The 21,842-nt window shown below is 22.0% G+C and overlaps 1 protein-coding gene across 2 annotated transcripts; it reads left to right on the forward strand.

Moving 5' to 3' along the window:
• Window positions 1-271: 271 nt before the first annotated feature.
• On the forward strand, window positions 272-20,319 carry LOC122509595 (stromal interaction molecule homolog). Of its 2 annotated transcripts, none has more exons than XM_043623769.1 (11): window positions 272-1,011; window positions 4,905-5,044; window positions 5,903-6,022; window positions 6,320-6,432; window positions 6,965-7,080; window positions 7,187-7,356; window positions 9,289-9,432; window positions 9,594-9,761; window positions 12,627-12,891; window positions 14,015-14,086; window positions 18,762-20,319. In XM_043623769.1, exons 1-11 carry the CDS (start codon window positions 807-809, stop codon window positions 19,250-19,252), a joined length of 2,004 nt encoding a protein of 667 aa, XP_043479704.1. In that variant the 5' UTR covers window positions 272-806; the 3' UTR covers window positions 19,253-20,319. The 2 variants fall into 2 exon arrangements, with proteins under 2 accessions (XP_043479704.1, XP_043479705.1); XM_043623770.1 differs by lacking the exon at window positions 18,762-20,319 and adding an exon at window positions 16,403-16,712.
• The last annotated feature ends 1,523 nt before the right edge of the window (window positions 20,320-21,842 follow it).

The raw sequence follows: 21,842 nt of genomic DNA on the forward strand, positions 1-21,842 counted from the left end.
AATTTTTATTAAAGTAAAATATTAAATAAATATTAAATATTTTATTAAAAATCATTAATTAAGTTTTGAAACAATGTCTATTTAAATTTTCAATGTCTATTTTAATTCAAAACTTGTAAAAAGCCCCTAAATTTGATTCAGTTTGATAAATGACCGTGTGACGGCACCTTTATTACTCCGAACACTCTTCCGAACGTCCCAACCCTGTTTCTGAAGATATGCGAGAAAAAATTGAGTTTTCCCATCTATGTACGAAACTTCCTGCAACGTCATCTATGGTCGATGGCCTTGACTGAACATCTGATTTTCTTGGAGCAGTGTACTTAAAATCCCGACGAGTAAAAATAATCAAACGTTAAAAAGGATCGTGGTAGCCGGGCACCGCATTAATGGAGTCACAGAGGAATCTTGATAGTTCAATAGCGCGGCGTTTGCCGTTCTCATAAATCGTCGATTGCCCAGGGGGGGCACGTGCTTTATTGATAGAAATTCAGGCCCGAAAAAGTTTTGGGGCCCCGTTTTTAAAAATCGTTAACCTTGACAAAAGAATTTCGCGACATCGCAATTGTACAGTTGATGAGAAGAAGTGTGAGATAGTGTTAGTGGTGGTGGTGGTGTGGTGGTGACAAGTGTTGAGTATTTTTTTTTCTCCCCTTTTTGTTTCCTTTTTTTCCCTCTGCTTTCTTACTTAATAATAATCTCTCGCCGTCGGAATATTTTCGTCGTTGAGACGAAACGGAGAGCGCGAACTATATATAATATTTATAATTGAAAAGAGTGGTCACGGTGGATGAACCTAACCTAAAATGCGAGCGGCGATCGCCGATATCGTCGTAATATTTTGCCTTAATCTATTGTCCTGGCGATGTGTCAATGTTCTCGCCAGTGGCGGTGCTCTCGATTCAACATCCAGTTATTATGCTGGACCAACACACACACCAACATCGAAGCTGTCCTCGTTTTCGACCAGCCTCACCGACGGACTCGCTCAGGCCGTTGCCTACGAAACTGGTAAGTTTTTTTTCTTTATTTTCACCCACAGTTTTAAATCGTTTTGTATTTTTTTTCATTGTATTCTACACTTGTCTTGTTTGCCTTTCTTTCCTTAATAAATAATTATCCCACTTGCAAAAAGTATAACGAAAAATAAAACAAAAGTAAATAAAAACATTGCGCAAAGAAAGAAAAGAAAACAAATAAAGAAATTTTTAAGAAAAAATAACTAAATAAACTATTATAACTTCTCCACCTTTAATATAAATAAACTATCGTAAAACTTCTGTAAAGTGCATACAATAGAGAAATAAATAAACTATCGTTCAAATTAGAGATTTTATTCTTACTCCAATTATCAATATAAAATCTTTTCTTTCTCTTCTGTAAAATTCTACAAAAAATTGTACTTTGATTTCTTACTTATTTACTTTTTTTTCGCCATTAAAAGAAAATTTCGTTAAGAAAAAGATGTTTTGATTTCGCAGGGCAGAATAAACTATTTAGTAATAAAATGATTTACGTTCTTTTTTACGTACTCTTAATTTTTAATTCCAATAATTGAAAACTCATTGGAGAATAGAATGAAGATGCTTCGGAATTTAATGTTTTTGTTATGACTTCGTAATATTTGTCACGTGGAGCATTTTGTTTCAATTAAGTTCAAAATTTTTTTTATGCTATACGATTTTCTTCTATTCAAATAACAAACTGATTTGAATTTTAAAAGGTAATTAAATTAATTGATAAATAAATTAAATTAATTTAAATATAATAATTAAAATTATTATTAAGTTATTAAAAAAAAAATCAATTTCAAGCAACAATCAATATTTTTTACAATACAAAATATTCTTCAGAATTTTAAAATTAATTATTTGAAAATGTTAGTAAATAATAATTATAATAAATAAGTAACAATTATTGCGAAAGGATTAAGGGCTGTTTTATAATTAAAATAAATAAACAATAATATTAATAATAATAATAATAAATAATAAAAATAATAATAACAATAATAAAGTAATAATTATTAATAAATAAAAATTAAAATTAAATTAAAAATTGAAAATTAAATATAAATAAGTAAAATATAAATAAATAAAATATAAATAAATATAAATTAATAAAATATAAATAAATTAATTAATTGTTTAATATTGTTAATTCGTATTTTATTCTTTCAATGACAAATATTTAATTAAAAGCAATCATAAATATTTTTTTTTTAATTTGTAAAAAATAAAAAGAAATAAATAAAATACAATACAAATTTTTTTTAAATAAATAAAAAACAAGAAAAAATGCAATAAATAAAAAATTGTTATTTTACAGGGTTTTACGACATTCAATTATTTTCAAAATTGTAATAAATTTTTTGGTAAAATTTCAATTATTTTCAAAAATTTCCTAAATTCAATGTTTATAATTAATTTATTTTAATAAAATTTTTCTAAAGAATTCAATTATTTACAAATTTTTAATTGAAATTTTTTTGAAATAATTCAATTATTTTCATAAATAATAAAATTCTTCCCCGAAATTCAATTATTTTGAAAATTTTAATAAAATTCTTTACAAAATTTCAATTATTTTCATAAAATTTCCTCAATTTTATGTTTATAATTTCTTTCTAATATAATTTTCCAAAAGAATTCAATTATTTACAAATTTTTATAAAATTTTTGGAAATAATTCAATTATTTTTATAAATAATAAAATTCTTCTCCGAAATTCAATTATTTACAAAATTTTTATAAATTTTTTTTTTGAAATAATTAAATTTTCTTTAATAATAAAATTCTTCTCCGAAATTCAATTATTTTAAAAATTTTAATAAATTTCTTTTCAAAATTTTAATTATTTTTCAAAATTTCCTTAATTCAATGTTTATAATTTTATTTTAATAAAATTTTCTAAAAGAATTCAATTTTTTAAAGCAATTCAATTATTTTCATAAATAATAACATTCTTCTCCAAAATTCAATTATTTTTAAAAATTTTAATAAAATTCTTGACAAAATTTCAATTATTTTTAAAACTTTTCTCAATTTAATGTTTATAATTTTATTTTAATAAAATTTTTTAAATAAATTTAATTATTTTCATAAATAATAAAATTCTTCTCTGAAATTCAATTATTTTCAAAAATTTTATTAAATTTCTTGGCAAAATTTCAATTATTTTCAAAAATTTCATGAATTTAATGTTTTTTATTTTATTTTAATCAAATTTTCCAAAAGAATTCAATTATTTTCATAAATAATAAAACTTATAGCAAATTTCAATTATTTTTAATATAATTTTAATCAAAATTTCTCAAAAAATGTTATTATTCTTAAAAATTTTATTAAAAATCGTCGAAGGAATGAAATTATTTAAAAATTTCTTGATAAAATTCTTTATGAGAATTCAATTATTCAATAAATTATTTATTGTTGTATTTAAATAATTGAATTATCGTAGAAATTTTTTAGTAAAAAGTGATTTAAAAATAAATCGGAAACAACAAAATTAAATTTTTGTTTGCAACCCTGTTTTTTGTAACGAAAAAGAATAGTTAATAATAAAATTAAGGGAAAAAATTGAGTATATGATAATAAATAATAATTTTGCTAATTGTTTGTTTATGCGGCTTTTTGTTTATTTTTTTCATTTTCATTTTTCATTATCATAAATTTTTAAAACGAAAGAAACAAATTTAATTTTTGGTTATTTTTTAAAAAAACGTATTAATCTGAATAAATAAATAATCAATTTTATTAATTTGTTAATTATTGATTAAAATATGTGAATGAAAATAAATTAGCGTGTAAAAAAAATTTACAAATAGAAAATTTTCGAAAAATAGTTTATTAGGTACTTAAAATTAAAATCAGTTTTTGACTCTGTTTTTCTGTTCGCAACATAATTTTGAATTCGAATTTTTTTCTTTCGGCTCTCTCGTAAAATAGAAAAACGAATTTGATGTATGTAAAAAATTTTTTGCAACTTTTTTTTTCATTATATAAAGTCAATGAGTCATTTTAATCGATTACACTTATCAAGACATATCTTCTTGTGTCTTTTGATTAATTAACCTTCTCTTTCAATTCTCCTCATTTATTTACTATATTTCGTATATACATTCTCGCAACATATAATATATGTTTATGTATGTATGTTGTCAATTTTCCTTATTTGAATTTATATTGACAATTATTTTTCTTTTGCAATTATTATTTCTTCATAAATATGAACTTTATGTGGATAAATAGTGTAATAATAAATTTTTTTTTATTCTTGAAAATTTATTTATTTATTTCTATAAACGAAAGTTGAAGAAAAGAAAAAAAAATTTTGTGCCAAAAAGAAAGAGAATTGATTTCTGATATTTTCATGAATGTGTTATTAATGGTTTAATTAGAAAATAAACAAAAATAATTAATGGAAATAAATAATTAAAATAAATTTTTTTTAATAATAATAATTTATAATAATTAATATTAGAGGGGAAAATAAATTATTTCACAATGTTTGAAATATTTCTTTCGTCTCTTAATTTGACAATAAAAGTGCTATGAAAAAAAAATAAAATGTTTACTTATAAGAATAATAAAAAAACGTAAATAAAAATAATAATAATAATAAAAAAAGAAAGAATAATGTATTACATTTGTTGAGTTTAAATAAAAATTTTGTTTGTCTTTTTAAAAAATTTACGATAATTTTCTTTATATTAAAAGAAAAAATTACTTGATTTAAGTAAATGTGTATTTAAATATTTTTTGTTGGAGTTATAAAAAAATGAAATGAATTTTTCTGGTTTTGTAATTGTTTCTATTTTGTGAGTTCACCGGTGGGTTGAAAGAATAAATTATTTCAATTTTCAAATAATGGTTATTTTACGTCTTTTTTGTTTTGTTTTTAAGGCACTGAGACTTGTAACGATGACCTCGGGTGCCTTACGATGGCCTCCAATGATCGACTAGGCTTGGAAGCTATCAAAACTCTTCACAGTCAACTAGACGACGATGCCAATGGAAATGTCGATCTCTCAGAATCTGATGATGTAAGTATTTTATTAACCCATTTCGTTCTTTAATTTCTATTTATTTTCCATCGCAATATTCTGAAATTAGTGATTCTTCATCATTTTTTTTTTTCATTACGATAAATTCTTTTAATCACAATTATTTCACACTATTTTTTTTTTTTATTTTATTTTTTGAAAAATAATTTTTCAATTCCGTTATTTATTAATAATTTTTTGTTAAAGATTAAAATTCTGTTATTTATTATTATTATTTATTATTTATTATTTATTATTTATTATTTATTATTTATTATTTATTATTTATTATTTATTATTTATTATTTATTATTTATTATTTATTATTTATTATTTATTATTCTCAGTTCTTGACTTTCGGCTTTGAACTCGATTTTATTTATTATTTATTGCTAAATAATTTCTTAATTGATAGAATTAATGAATTATTAAATTAACTTAATACTTCACTAACTATTTGCTTTGATTTATTTACCTGTGTATTTATTTCTTTATTATTCACTTATTAATTATTATTTACGACGACAGTTATTTATCATAATTTTATTTTTTATTTAATATCTATGCTTTTTATTTTTTTCTTCATTATTATTTTACTTAATGTTTTTATTTTTTTTTTTTCATTAAATATTGAAATAATTATTTTAGTTAATTATGTTATAATAAATTAGAATTAAATAAATTTGTAAGAAATAAAATAATAAAATCGAAAAAATAATTTATAAAATAATTAATAATAAATAGCAAGTAATTAAATAATAATAATTACTTCTAAACTTTATGGCTTCACTTTTTTTGTAGAAGAAATTTTCGATCGATTTTCTCTTAAAAATTGCTGCTTTTTTTGTTTTCGAACAGTTTTTGAGAGAAGAATTACAATATGAAGCGGGTTACGAAAGAAGGCAAAGGGCCTTCCATCACAATGATGATATGCAAATCAGTGTTCGAGAATTGTGGGAAGCTTGGCTCAAATCCGAGGTAAAAAAATATCACCAAAATATTACGCAATACTTTTTTATTTTTATTTTTTTAAATTTAATATCAATTTGTCTTTATATTTGAAAAATTTCATTTTTATATAAAAATTTGATTTTTGGATTTATTTATTTTTTTTTTCTTCTTTATCTTTTTTGCTAGCCTTTTCTTTATCTTGATTGCTTTTTATTTATTATTAACGTGTTTTATTTTTTTTTTAAAGTATTTTTAAATTGTATGTTGGATTTTTTTTTTTAAATGTGGAGGTGTCGTAAAATTTTGTTTTTATTTATTTAATAGGTTCATAATTGGACGATTGAGCAAACTTCCGAATGGCTAAAGACAAACGTCGAGCTTCCTCAGTATATTCCTAACTTTATTCAGCACCGTGTAACGGGTGCGACTCTTCCCAGGTAAATTTTTCCTTTCATTTTCTATTTCGTTGAATATCAACAATTTTAAAAAATTTTAACAATTAAAATACTAAAGATACAATCGAAATTCAAATTCGATAAATAGATGACTAAAAATTGTATTTGAAATAGAATTATAATTGCAAATCAAATTGGCATTAAGAATTGAAATTCTAAACCAGAAACGAAATTTTGAAACTAAATTTGAAACTAAATTTTGAAAATCTGAAGTAAAATTTTGTCTGAATTTAAATAAAATCTAAAGTAAAATTTTGTCTGAATTTAAATAAAATTTAAAGTAAAATTTGGTCTAAATTTAAATAAAATCTGATGTAAAATTTCTAAATTTAAATAAAATCTAAAGTAAAATTTGGTGTAAATTGAAATAAAGACTAAAATTTTAGCTTCAATCTAAAATTTTTAAGTTTTAGAAAATTTTTCAATAGTTAAACTTATTAAACAAATTGTTGCCAGAAAAAACCCGAATTTTTTTAAATATGTTATTTTTTAAATAAACTGTTTATTTTTTTAGATTGGCTGTGAATAACATGCACTATCTTAGTAACGTATTAGGGATCAAGGATCCAATTCATAAGCAAAAAATTGCCCTTAAGGCGATGGACGTCGTATTATTCGGCCCACCTAAAGGTAAAATGAAATTTTCTATCAATTTTTTTTTTTTTTTACTAAGAAGAAAAGAATTTATTAAAATTATTTTCTAAAAGAATTTAATTGAATTTATCGCTTTTTTTAGATACAGGTCACAATGTCAAAGATTTGGTGTTAATTACACTGTTATTTGGTGCTCTGATTGGTTGTTGGTACGCGTACCAACAGAAAAAAAATTCGCAAAAACATCTTCACAGAATGATGAAGGATATGGAGAGTCTACACAAGGCGGAAATTGCTCTCGAAGATCTTCAGGTATTTTTGACAATTTTTTTTAAAAATTATTTAAATTATTTTTTATTATTATTTTAATTTTGTTTATATATTTTGTATATATATTTTATCAACATTTTTTAAAATAGTTTAATTTTTGTCAAGAATTTTATTAAACTTTCTGAAAATAATGGATTTTTTAAAAAAAATTTTTATTTAAAATTTTGCAAAAATAATAAAATAAAATAATTAAATAAAATAAATAATAAAAATTAACTTTTAAGAATTTCTTTTAAGTTTTCTAAATAATCGTGTTTATTAACAATTGTAATTAATAATTTTATTATTAAATTTTGTTAAAATTATTTATACAAAATTAAATTTCTTTTTAAACAATTTAATTGGAGTTTTCGTAAATAAAACTTCATTAAATTTTTCAGAAGAATTTCTTTTAATTTCTTTGAAAATAATGTAGTTTTTTAAAATAATTTGAATTGAAAATTTTGAAAATATTTGAAATTTATAAAGAATTTTATCAAAACTTTTGAGAATAATTGAATTTCTTTTTGAACAATTTTATTACAATTTTAAACAGTATTTTCCTGAGAAGAATTTTACTATTTTTAAAAAGTAATTGGATTGTTTTGAAGAATTTTATTAAAAATTGAGGAAATAATTGAATTCCTGCGCAGAATTTTACGATTTATAAAAATAATTGAATTCTTGTGAAAAATTTTACAAATTATAAAAATAATTGAATTTTTTCGAAGAATTTTCTCAAAATTTCAGAAAATAATTGAATTCTCTTGAAAATTTTACAATTTTAAAAAATAATTTAATTGTTTCGAAGAATTGTAAAAAAAAGTTTAGGAAATAATTGAATTTCCGAGCAGAATTTTATAATTTGTAAAAATAATTGAATCGTTTCGAAGAATTTTATAATTTATGAAAAATAATTAAATTGTTTCAAAGAATTTTATCCAAATTTTTGCAAAGAATTCAGCATGTTAAAAAAAATTGAATTGTTTCCAAGAATTTTAACAAAATTTTGGAAAATAATTAAATTCACTGATAAATTTTACTTTTTCTCTTTATAGAAATAATAGAATTGTTTCGAAGAATTTTATAATTTATTAAAAAATAATTGAATTGTTTCAAAGAATTTTATCCAAATTTTCGGAAATAATTGAATTTCTGGGAAGAATTTTACAATTTTAAAAAATAATTGAATTATTTCAAAGAATTTTATTAAAATTTTAGGAATTAATTTAATTCCTGCGTAGAATTTTACAATTTATAAAAATAATTGAATTCTTGTGAAGAATTTTACAAATTATAAAAATAATTGAATTTTTTCTGAAGAATTTTATCAAAATTTTGGAAAATAATTGAATTCTTTTGAAAATGTTTGTAATTTTAAGAAATAATTGAATTGTTTCACAGAATTTTGATTTGGTTTCAAAGAATTTTATCAAAATTTTGTGAAAATAATTGAATTTTTTTGAAAATTTTACTATTAATAGAAATAATTGAATTGTTTTTGAAGAATTTTATCAAAATTTTAGGAAATAATTGAATTCCTGCGTAGAATTTTACAATTTATAAAAATAATTGAATTCTTTCGTAAAACACTTTAATTAAAATTTTGTTGAAAATAATTGAATTTTTGCAAGAAAATTTACTAATTATAAAAATAATTAAATTCGATCAGAGAATATTATTATTCTTTATAAGAATAATTGTATTCTTCCAGAGAATATTATTAAAATTTGTGAAAAAATAATGAAGAAGAAGAATTAATTACCTACTTAATGAATCATTTTTTTAAATTTAGAATCTAAAATTATTGAAAAATGGAAATTTATATTTGAAACTATAACATTTTTGTAATTTGAAGTAAAATAATAAATTGAATACTGTATTTGCTAGTTGACAATAATTTCTAATACAACAATGATTTATGTTTCGATTTAGAAAGAACTCGAGAGAGCGCGAGTTGAGCAGGAAAGTGCAACAGCGGAGAAGCAAAATTTAGAGAAGAGATTAAAAGACGAAAGTATGGGACTTCATACATCGTACTCGGATCTCGAGGTCTCGCAACTTAAAGCAGAAATTGAGGTTTGTTGAAAAGTTGATATTAATCAAATTTTGTCAAAGTTTTGGAAAAAATTAGTGATTGTGAATCTGTTTTTTATTTTTTTTCGTAAATGTTGACGTGTTTCGTTTTGTTTTGTTGTCGTCGTTTTTGTGTACTTAATGTGAAATGTTCCCGTTTGAAGATGTTAAAATTGGAATTACAACGTGCTGAAGGTGAACTCGAGGATCGTTGTTGGTCGCCGCCGGTCGGCCTGCAGCACTGGTTGCAGATGACGCACGAAATCGAAAACAAATCCTACACCAAGAAAAAAATCAGCGCCGAAAAACAACTCCAAAGCGCAAGAGAAGCTGTAAGTAAAATTCTACGACTCTAATTTTTTTTTCTATTTAATTCTAATTATTATTGTGTTTAAAATTCGAGTAGAGTATTTTTTTAATTTAATGAATTTTAAATTTTCTTAAATTTTTAACTAAAATTCTTCTTTTAACAATTTTTGCAACAGTTTTTTGACAATTTTCAAATTCATTACTTTACAATATTTAATTTTACGAAATTTCAATTATTTGTAAATTCTTCAAATTAAATATTATATTAGAAAATAAAAACTTTAAATAATATAAAAAAAATTCAATTAAACTTTTTCAAAAAAATTAATTTCAAAATTCAATTATTTCTAAAAATTCACGATAATATTGTTTTTTTAATATTCAATTATCATCTATAATTTTAACTGAAATTCATTTTTATGAAATGAAAATCAATTTTTATTAGAAAATTCTACTAGAATTCAATTATTTAAATACAAATAAAATGCAAATAAATAATTTATTGAATAAATGAATGTTTTTTAAAATTGAATTCTCGTAAAGAATTTTATCAACAAATTTTTCAATAATTCAATTTTTTCGCCGAATTTTAATAAAATTTTCAAGAATAATTACATTTTTCGACGAATTTAATTAAAATTCTACAAATAATAATTGAAATTCTATGATGAGTTTTATTATTTATGAAATTTTTTAATATCCATAAAATTTTTCAAAAGAAAATTAAACTATTTACAAAATTTTTAATAAAATCCTTCCCAAGGATTCAATTATTTTTACAAGTAATAAAATTTTTCACATGAATTCAATTATTTTCATAAATAATAAAATTTTTTAAAATAAATATTTTCAAAATCTACTATTTCAATAAAATTTTCAATTATTTAAATAATTAAATTTATTAATTGAATTAAATTATTTACAAAAAAAATGTAATAAAATGCGTTGCAAGAATTGAATTATTTTCATAAATAATACAATTCAATAAATATTTTTAAAATCTACTATTTTAGTAAATATTCTTAAATGAATTCAGTTATTTTCCTTAAATAATAATTTTAATATTCAATTATTATGTAAAATTTTAACTGAAATTCATGTTTAAATCAATTTTTATTAGAAAATTCAATTATTTAAAATTACAAAAATAAACAATTTATTGGATAATTCAATTTTTTCTGAAAATTCAATTTTCCAATAAAGAATTTTATCAACAAAATTTTTAAATAATTGAATTCTTTCGATTAATTTAAATGAAGAATTTTATTATTTATGAAAATAATTGAATTCTTGGGAAGAAATTTATGGAAAATTTGTAAATAATTGAATTTATGTGAAATTTTTATTATTTATGAACATAATTAAATGTTTGCTTAGAATTTTTTTTTAAATAATTTGCATTCTTTTGGAAAATTGTATATATATTTAAATAGTAGATATTGAAAATCATTGAATTGGGGGAAATTTTTGATAATAATTGAAATTTTGCCAAGAATTTTATTAAAATATTGAAAATAATTGACTTTTAGAGAGGAATTTTATTATTTATGAAAATAATTGAATTATTACAAAAGAATATTTGTAAATAATTGAATTCATTTGGAAAATTTTATGAAATAAAATTATAAACTATGAATTGAGAAAATTTATGAAAATAATTGAAATTTTCACAAGAATTTTATTAAAATATTGAAAATAATTGAATTTTGGAGAAGAATTTTATTACTTATGAAAATAATTGAATTTCGGAGAAGAATTGTGTTATTTATAAAAATAATTGAATTAAAATTTCAAAAAAATTTGTAAATAATTGAATTCTTCCAAAGAATTTTAAAAAACATTTTTTTAAATAATTCATTTTTTCGTGGAATTGAAATAAAATTTTTCAGAATAATTACATTTTTGAGCAATTCCTGGAAAATTTTTTGTTAAAAATTAATTGAAATCCTCCTAATAATTGAATAGTTGCAAAGAATTTTATTAAAATTTTGAAAAATAATTAAATTCTTGAGAAGAATTTTATTATTTATGAAAATAATTGAATTATTGAGAAAAATTTTATTAAAATGTTTAAAAATTTTAATATTACAGAATTGAAATTCTGTAAAAAAAATTTTTTATTTTTAAAAATAATTGAATTCTTGAGAATGATTTTATTAGAATTTTTTGAAATAATTGAATTTTGAGGAAGAAATTTATTACTTTTAAAATTAATTGAATTCTTGTGATGAATATTGTTATTAAAAAAAAAAAAATTATTTTTGCAAAGAACTTTATTAAAATAGTAGATATTAAAGAAATAATTGAATGGTGGAAAATTTTTGAAAATAATTGAAATTTTGCCAAGAATTTTATTAAAATTTTTGAAAATAATCGAATTTTAGAGGAGAATTTAATTATTTCTAAAGATAATTGAAATTTGGTCGAGAATTTTTTAAAAGTTTTTGAATCATAATTGAATTTTTGCGAAGAATTTTATTACTTTTGAAAATAATTGTATTTTTGCAATCATTTGTAATTTTTCTAAAATTCGCCAAATTAAATTAAATTAAATATCCAAACAAAATTTCCATCTACAATTTCTCCAAATTATATTGTACAATTTACCAACTTTTCGTCTGTTCTCAATTAAAATACTGACTTTACGGACTTTTTTTAAAAAAAAAACTGACTTTTACGGACTTCGAGCAATTTTTTAAGGACCTTTACCTTTACCCAGTTCGAGCCCTGAATTAGTTAACTAATTAGTTAACTATTTATTCAACTAATTAGTTAACTATTTATTCAACTAATTAGTTTTTTAATTAATGTAAAATATAGTCAACGTTCAATTTAAATTGAGTTAATGTTAATATTAATTTGATTTTTTATTTTATTGTTGAAAATAGTGCGAGAAATTGAGAAAAAAGAGATCGAGTTTGGTGGGTGCGTTTGTTTCGACGCACGGGAAGTCAATCGACGAGGTGGACAAAAGTATCGTCGAAGCGAGAACGGCACTCAATGAGGTCACCGTGGAATTACAAGAACGCGTTCATCGTTGGAAGCAAATTGAACTCTTGTGCGGATTCAATATAATCAACAATAGCGGCCTCAGTTATCTCGAGAATATTTTGTACAGGGGAGCGCCTAATGGAAGAGGACTCGGCCTCAGGGGTAATTTCAAATTTACTCCTCTACTTTCTTTTTCTTTTTCATTAATTACTCATTTCTCCAGGGTTGCCAACAAAAAAATTTTTATTTTGTCTTTCCCTGATTTCCAAAAATAATTTCCACCTTTTCCATGACCCTTAAGAATATTATTTATGAAAATAATTGAATCTCTGTAAATATTTTTTTTATTTATGAAAAAAGGTGTTAAAAATTAAGAAATTGAATTATTAATTTATAAAAATTAATAATTAAGAAATTACATAATTAGTAGGATATAAATAAATAATAAGAAGAAAGTTAAAAATCAAAAATTTTAAAATGTCGGTAAATAATAAAAAGTAGAAAATGATAAAGAAAGATAAAAAAATAGAATATTGTTGGACTTGAGTGTTAAAAGAAATGACAACAATCCAAAAACACAATTAACTTTACGAAACTAATTATTATGTAAGAGGATTTTAATTCGTTAATCGCAGCATTCGTAGAATTTGACCTTCATTTATTTTTCATTGGCAACTTAATAAAAAGATCTTATGGATTTTATCTTATTTATTTTATATTAACAAATAAATAAATATAAAACATATTTTGTTCTTAATTATTATATATTATCAAATTTTTTATTTTGTCATCTTTTTCATTTTAAAATCTTTTTTTTAAAGAAGTACATACTTTTAACTTTTTTAACCTATATATTGTTCTTAGATTTGATTTTTTTGCGATTAAATTCGATAATTTCTTCAATATCTCAATATGTTATTTAACTTTTGATTTCTTTTATCGATCGCAATCTAGTTTTTGATATACGATTTTAAAGAACATTAACGCTATTAAGCAATTAAATTCCTTTTTTTTTATGTTTTGTGAAAAAGAATATAATCAGATGGTAGTAATAATAATAACAACATAACGACAGTCTTCCTTTTCCGTCGGTGAATTTTTATTTTGTTTATTCATTTATGCATTTGAAACATTTTTTTTTTATTTTAATATAAAATAAACAAAATGTATTTTAATATAAAAATAACCAAAAAGTGGAATTAAAGGAAATTTTTGAAATTTTTGAATAGAGTAAAGGAGAATTAAAAAATGAATAAATAATTTTTTGTTCTGTTTTTCGTTTTAGGTCGATTGAGTAGCCAAGATGACTTAGATGACGATACAAGTTCACTTTACTCTCCGTCTATCTCCGGCGCAGGTAAGCAGGAATCGGACATCCATGACCACACGAGAATTGACTGATCTTTGTTCGACTTACCACTTTTTTTTCACACGTAGATCCTCTCCACTTTTCCACCGCTTTGTTTTTGCACTGATTTGGGTTACGTTTTTTCAATACAAAAAAAAAAAAAAAAATAGTCCGTTCACTATTAAGTATAATTTTCTTTTTTTTAAAAAAAGAAAATTTTCAAAATCTTGTAAATTAACAAAAGTGAATCTCATTATTATAAGAAAAAATGTTCTGATTTAAAATTCGTAATTTACGAATTGATAAAATTTTTTACTAATTTTTACAAAATTTTAGGAAATAATTTAATTCTCTTGAAGAATTTTATTCTTTTTATAAAACATAATTGAATTGTTTCAAAAAATTTTGGCAAATTTTTAACAAATAATTAAATTTCTGCGATGAATTAAAAATTTTTTAAAAATAATTGAATTGTTTTCAAGAATTGCTTCAAAATTTAAGAAAATAATTGATTTTAATATTTATACCTATTTATAAAAATAATTTAACTGTGTTCAAGAATTTTATCAAAATATTACAAAATAATTGAATTGTCTTGAAGAATTTTACAATTTATAAAAATAATTGAATTCTTCCAAAGAATTTGGCAAATTTATAAAAATAATTGAATTTTTTCGAAGAATTTTATTAAAAATTTTGGAAAATAATTGAATTCACTAGAAGAATTTTATTATTTATATAAAAATAATTGAATTGGTTCGACGATTTTTATCCAAGTTTTAAGAAATAATTGTTTTTCTACGAATAATTTTAAAATACATAAAAATAATTGAATTGTTCCCAAGAATTTTATCAAATTTTTAAAAATAATTAAATTCTTTCAAAAAATGTTATGAAAATTTTAGGAAATATAATTGAATTCCTGCAAAGAATTTTACAATTTAAAAAAATAATTGAATTTTTTCGAAAAATTTTAGCAAAAATTTTGGAAAATAATTGAATTTTCTTGAAGAATTTTATTATTTTTATAAAAATAATTGAATTGGTTCGAAGATTTTTATCCAAATTTTAGGAAATAATTGAATTTCTGCAAAGAATTTTACAATTTGTAAAAATAATTGAATTGTTTCCAAGAATTTTATAAAAATTTAAGAAAATAATTCAATTCTCTTTAAAAATTTTACTATTTTTTACAAAAATAATTGAATTCTTCCAAAGAATTTTGCAATTTATAAAAATAATTGAATTGTTTCAAAGAATTTTAACAAAAATTTTGGAAAATAATTGAATTCCCTTGAAAGTTTTTACTTTTTATAGAAATAATTGAATTGTTTCGAATAATTTTATGAAAATTTTAGGAAATAATTGAATTCCTGCAAAGAATTTTATTATTTTTATAAAAAAAAATTGAATTGGTTCGATGATTTGTATCAAAATTTAAGAAAATAATTGAATTTAATATTTATAAAAATAATTGAACTGTGTTCAAGAATTTTATCAAAATTTTACAAAATAATTGAATTGTCTTGAGGAATTTTACAATTTATAAAAATAATTGAATTTTTTCCAAGAATTTTATCAATTTTTTAGGAAATAATTGAATTGCCTTGAAAAATTTTACTATTTTTAAAAAAAATAATTGAATTCTTCCAAAGAATGTTATTATTTACAATTAAAATAATTGAATTCTTGCGAAGAATTTTCTTAAAATTTCTCAGAAAATAATAAACAAGAATAATTTATTACTTTTACGCGTAAAAGTACTTTACTTGATTGTGAACGGACTTTTGATTTTTTTTTTTTTTGGCATTAAATCTGCGTTATAATTTTTTCGTCTCTTTATTGTTTTTACAATTTAAAGTAAAAATTTGTTTACTTTAAATTTTACAATTTTTATGCTCTTTCCTTTGCTTTTATCTGTTTTATACAATTGAGCTCCCGCGTGCAATGACTCGATCTGCGCTCGGACGCACTCTCTAGTACCAGTCGGGGAGCAGTGAGCGCCTCTGCGCCACTCACTGCCACCCGACTGGTATTAGAGAGTGCGTCCGAGCGCAGATCGAGTCATTGCACGCGGGAGCTCAATTGTTTAATAACTGAAAATGAAAAGTGAATTTCTTACAAACGAAAAAAAAATACAACTAGTGGAGAGGAGAAAATGTTTGAAATTTAAAAATAGAATTTTAGTTTGCAATTTTCATGAGATTTTATCGAGAGCGAGACTATTTATTACAAAAATTGAAATTTATTTCGTTCCGAAATTTTTTTTTTCTTTTATTAGTTCGGAACAAAAATTTTATAAAATTATTTACCTTTGAAAAATAGGTTGTCAATTGAAATTAAAGGAAGATTCATCTTCAATGTTGGAAGGCTAGGAATAAATATGTTGAAAAAGGATCATATCAAGTTTGAAGAAAATATTTTCCTATTATGAAAAAATCTGGTATTTTAATCACTTTAATTTCTAATTTTTAAGTTATTAATTCGAGTTTAATTTTTTCGTCTACTTTTGTTTTAAATTTTTCAAATTAGTTTCAGTTTGTATTTAAAAAAAAAAAAATTGTTTCGGTTTTCTGTTTAGTTACTTTAATGATCCTAATGTTGAAAGTACTTTTTGCAATATACAAGTACAAAACAAAGAATAGAATATAAACGAATTTTTATTCTTTAAACGAAATTTTTTCTTTTATTAAAAAAAAGTTCCAACATTAGTGTAAATATGAAGTTAAAAATTTTTTAAAAATCTCGTTCGATTTTTAATTAAAAAAAATCAATTGAATTTAAAATAATATTAACAATAGTGTAAATTAAGAATTGAAAAATTGAAAATTGCAATTACTTGCAATTTGTTATTTAAGAGATTTAACTAATGAAAAATAATTCGTTATGTAATTTAATTTACAATAACAAAAATGTAGTGAATTGTTTAGAAAAATCGTCGAGAGTTAATTTATATTTATACCAATTTTTGTCTAATTGGTAAAAGTAGAAAATTTTATATATTTAAATTTAATTCTCCGATAAAATTAATTCTAAAATTTAGAATTCTAAAATTCAGAATTCTATGCGAAGAATTAATTTTTTTAGAGTTTAGAGAAAAAAAATTCTCTTTAGAGAAAAATGAATGTTTAAAAAAGTAGGTAAGTTGTAGTCGATTAAAAAATGAACTACGTCGTGCCATATATGAAAATATAATTATTAATCAGGCAACTATTTTGTGCCACGCACAATGTACATAAAAAATGAGTTTGGACTTAAGTTTAGACACATTAGATTAGTATTTGATAAATTTTTATGAAAAAGATTTTATATTGTTGACGTTGTTTTTTAAAGGGAGATGATTTTTAAATATAAGAGAAATGTATTAAATACCAAAAAGTGTATTGAATACAAAAAAAAATGTATTTTGTACGAAAAAAATTTAGAGATTTTGAATTGTCGATATATCGAATAACTTAATGTGTTTAAAGTAAATTTTTATTATATAGTATTTTATTAATTATGTATATTTTTTTATACTCAATTAATAAAGCCGAGAAGCGTCAAAACAAATAGAAAGTTATTTGATCCAATTCTAGCATTGCGCTTTTTTTAACTCACGCTTTCATTTTACTAACACAATTTTTATTTTTTATATTTATATTTTTTATTTTTTTTTATTACTATTTTTTATTTCTATTTTTTATGTTTCTATTTTTTATTTGTATTTTTTATTTATATTTTTTATTTATATTTTCTACAATCAAAAAAAAAAAAATGCTGTTCTTTATTGTTTGCTTGTGGCTGAAAATAAGAAGCTTAAAATTATTTAACAATGTTTTAAAATGTTAGTGATAAATTTTAGTCTATAGTGTAAGGCTTGAATGTAAAGCTCAGTCGAACTTACAGTGGTCATGCGCTTTTTCATTAGTTTTTAGTTTACTTACTAATAATTTACTTTTTTTTTAGAGAAATTTACAAATTTTCATATATTGAAATTAAGAAAGAAATTACAAAAATTGAAAAAGAAATTTTATTATTATTTATGAAAATAATTGAATTTTGGATGAATTTTGTAAAAATTTTTTTTAAATAATTTAAAAGTTCCCGCCATTTTAAATTTAATAATATATCTAATCTCAGTAGTTTTAAAAATTTCCGCCATTTTGGATTTACCATTTTGATTATTGCAAATCTGATGTCAGATTCGTAATCAGTGAGTGGCAGACAACTCCCATGGAAAATTAATGATTAAAATAATTTACAATTGACAACTCCCATGGAAAATTAATTATTAAACTAATTTACAAGTGAAGTACTATCATAATTATATGATTATATGAATAACTTGTTCGAAGATATAATTGACGATTTTAGAAAAAAAAACTCCATATTATGCTTTGCATGCGTGAAACAGCTGTGCGAAGCACCTTTAAGGCCTGAGCATAATAAAACCGGAAGTCACCCTAAGCATGAGGTGGAAAAAGACAGAAATATCGTCTGTCCTTTTCTATCTCATACGCGAGAAACATAAAGGCCAGGAGCAGAATTAAATCGGGAAGCGAACCGCAAGTTCGCTTTTCGTTTTAATTCTGCTCAGGCCTTTATGATCCCGACTTCATTGTGCTCAGGCCTTAATTATTTCATTGTCATGTATGAAAACCGCTTTATTTGCTTGTATAAATGAATAAGTGACTGTCAACAGGTTTAATGGAGAATATAACATGGAAGGAGTCGTCAATCCCACCGGATTCGTCGAGCAGCGAAACTGGTAAGGAGACACCACCAGAAGTGGTGCAATTCACAGTTGGCGAGAGCAGTGAGGAGTCAATAAGGGAACGCGGTGGTGGTGGTGGCGCCGCCACAGCCAATGTAAAAGAGAAGAGCGTCGTCGGTATGCAGCGTTCATTTAGTCAAGACACAAATATGCTTAACAGTAGCGACATTGACAAATCTACCTCATCATTCCTTTCGAAAACATCATTTTCCGAGAATGCCCTCGACATTACGGAGAAGGTAAATCGAATTGTCCCAAGTAATAAAAAGCCCCTCAGGGAATTGCCCACATTAATGTCCGTCGATGACGAGACATTATCGACAGATTCAAATTCCACGGCGGATAATGACGAGCAGAAGCGCAGGCGTAGAAAGCTCCATTTTCCCGCCTTTAGGAAGAACAAGTCCAAACTTTCGTGATGCCTACTAGTCACTTAAGTTTAAAATATATCAAGTCTTCTTTGTTAACTTTTAAAACAAACAAAAAATAATAATAATAACAAACAAACGAAACAAAACTTTGCGATAAGAATATATACACGAGATTTTATAACTCTCAACAATTTCTCTGGGATTTTAGTGAAGAAAAGTGTATCGAAATGACGGTTAGTCTAAAGGTGCTCTCACAGTTCTAATGCTTGTTGTCATGGTAACGCACGAGAGTGAGAGAGACGGAAAGATCGAATCAAATACCTTTTTTCTCTCTTACTCTCGTACGTTACCATGACAACACAGTTGTGAGAGTACCTTAATTATTTTTTTTGTATTTTAGATCAAAAAAGTGAATTTTGAATTCGTTTTGAAGCAAGGGTACAAGGTTAACTTTGCATTTGAATAAAAATTACAGATCTTCAGCCAATAAAAACTTTTTTGGTGCAACATAACCTAAAAGTTGTGACTATTCGACTTTCGGGGACAACAGGCCTAAAACCTAACCTAACCTAAAATTTAACAAAAACTTTAAAATTTAATATTATTTTTATTAAAGTTTAGAATTTTTTGAATTGAAAATTAAATAATTACAAAAACGAATTTAATTTTTCTTACAAAAACGAATTTAAATTTGACTGTTTTTTTTCACTTAAATCACGAAATTATGGCATTTGACTATAAATTTTGTTCGGACTCTCCGCCATTTTCTATTTTTACTCTAGAGTTTATACAAAATAATCAAAATTTTAATTTTTACCGCCTATTTTATTTTTGTTTAATTTTTAACATTTTTTCAATTCTCAATTGAAAATTAAATCCGAAAACTTATTTACTATTAGGTACATAGTTTTTTTTTCTTTCTCAAGGCATTTTTTTTTTGTTTCGAAAAGAGATTGTTTTTTTAGAAAAGACGCTATATTTATATTTAATAGTAATAATGAGTGTTATTTAAAATTGTGATTTACGTCTATATTTATTATTTTTTATTTATAATTATATTTTATCGGAAATCGAAGATTTCTGTTACTTTTAAATTGTCGCATATTTGTGGCAAGTGGTGTCCTTAAACGTAAAAAAAAACGTAATTATATGTTAAAAATGTTTTTTTAAAAAAACTAAATATTTTTATATTTAGATTTTTTAAAAAACATTTTAAAAAAACTTTTTTTTTTTTTTTTTTTTTTTTTTTTTTTTTTTTTTTTTTTTTTTTTTTTTTTTTTTTTTTTTTTTTAATAGACAATTTTAATATAAGTTGAAATTCTTTATCTCCTAATAAGTTAAAAATCACATTTATTGTTAATTGTAAAAAGCAATCTTAAATTATTTGAATATGATATTAAATATTAATCTAAATATTAATTAATATAATTCAAAATTCATAATTATGTTAATTAATATACAATTAGTATTAATTAATAAATCTTTGAATTAAACTTTGAGACGCGTCCACAATTAAACTTCAAGAAAATTAATAATTTACTGGAAAAATTGAGTTAATTATAAACTATTATTAATTAATTAAAAAATATTAGTTTTTCGAATTTATTGATTGAAATATTTTATGTTAAATTAATTTTATGTTAAATTATAACAAATATCGTTAAACTTTTTCCGTGTGAAAAAAAAAATCTAAAATTTTTTGAGATATTGTTGAGAGTTTCAACTCAAAAATAGTTAGTTAATAAAAAAAAAACACTTTTTTGCCAAATTATGTCCAGTTTTACTTAAAAAAAAACAAACAATTTTTCCCTATTTATCGAATTTTTATACATTTGGAATAATTTTTTTTTCTTTTTTTTTCATATCAAACTGCTCAAAGTATTGTCTGAAAACAAATTTTTAACACCATGTAATGTATTTAATAGAAAATTTGTGAAAATAAGAATATTTTTGTAAAAAAAAAATGAAAAAAAAATAATTTTAGTTTAATTGGTCTTTTAAATTGTCAAAAAGGTGGATTATGTTTTTATTCACGAGAAGAGAAAAATAAAAATCCAATTTTTTTATTATCAGGGATTCGCCAAGTGCATTACTTTTTAGCAATAATTTAAAAAAAAAATGTCATTTCATTTTTGGCGTCGCGTTTAAAAATAATATTTTAGAAAGAAAAAGAGAGAATTTCTTTTTAAAAAACTTTAAAAATACGTCCTTTATAAAAGCTTGCGTAGTAGAAAAATTTTTTCGGGAAAAATATATTTCTTATGACTTTTATTGAGTCAAAAATTGATTTTAGATTAATTAAGTATATAATATATTATATATAGTTTATGATCGAAAGCGCACATATTGAATTGTTACTCAAATATAAGAAAGTTGAGACTTTTTTTTTGAAATAAGTTTTTAAAAAAATGTCTCGACTCTTCTTTTATTTCGTATTTTTTCGATCAATTTCACCTGAGAGGCCTATAAATTTTAAGTAAGTGCAATTTTATCGCTCTGAAATTTATTAACATTGTTATAATTATATTAATTTTGTTTTCTTAATTCTCATCTCCAAAGGACCAGAGTCTTATGACCAAGTATTAATATATACTTAAAGAAAAAAAAAAAAAAAAAAAAAATCTTTTCTTAAATAATT

The sequence above is a fragment of the Leptopilina heterotoma genome, unplaced genomic scaffold (assembly GCF_015476425.1).
Source record: "Leptopilina heterotoma isolate Lh14 unplaced genomic scaffold, ASM1547642v1 Lhet_61, whole genome shotgun sequence".
NCBI lineage: Eukaryota > Metazoa > Arthropoda > Insecta > Hymenoptera > Figitidae > Leptopilina > Leptopilina heterotoma.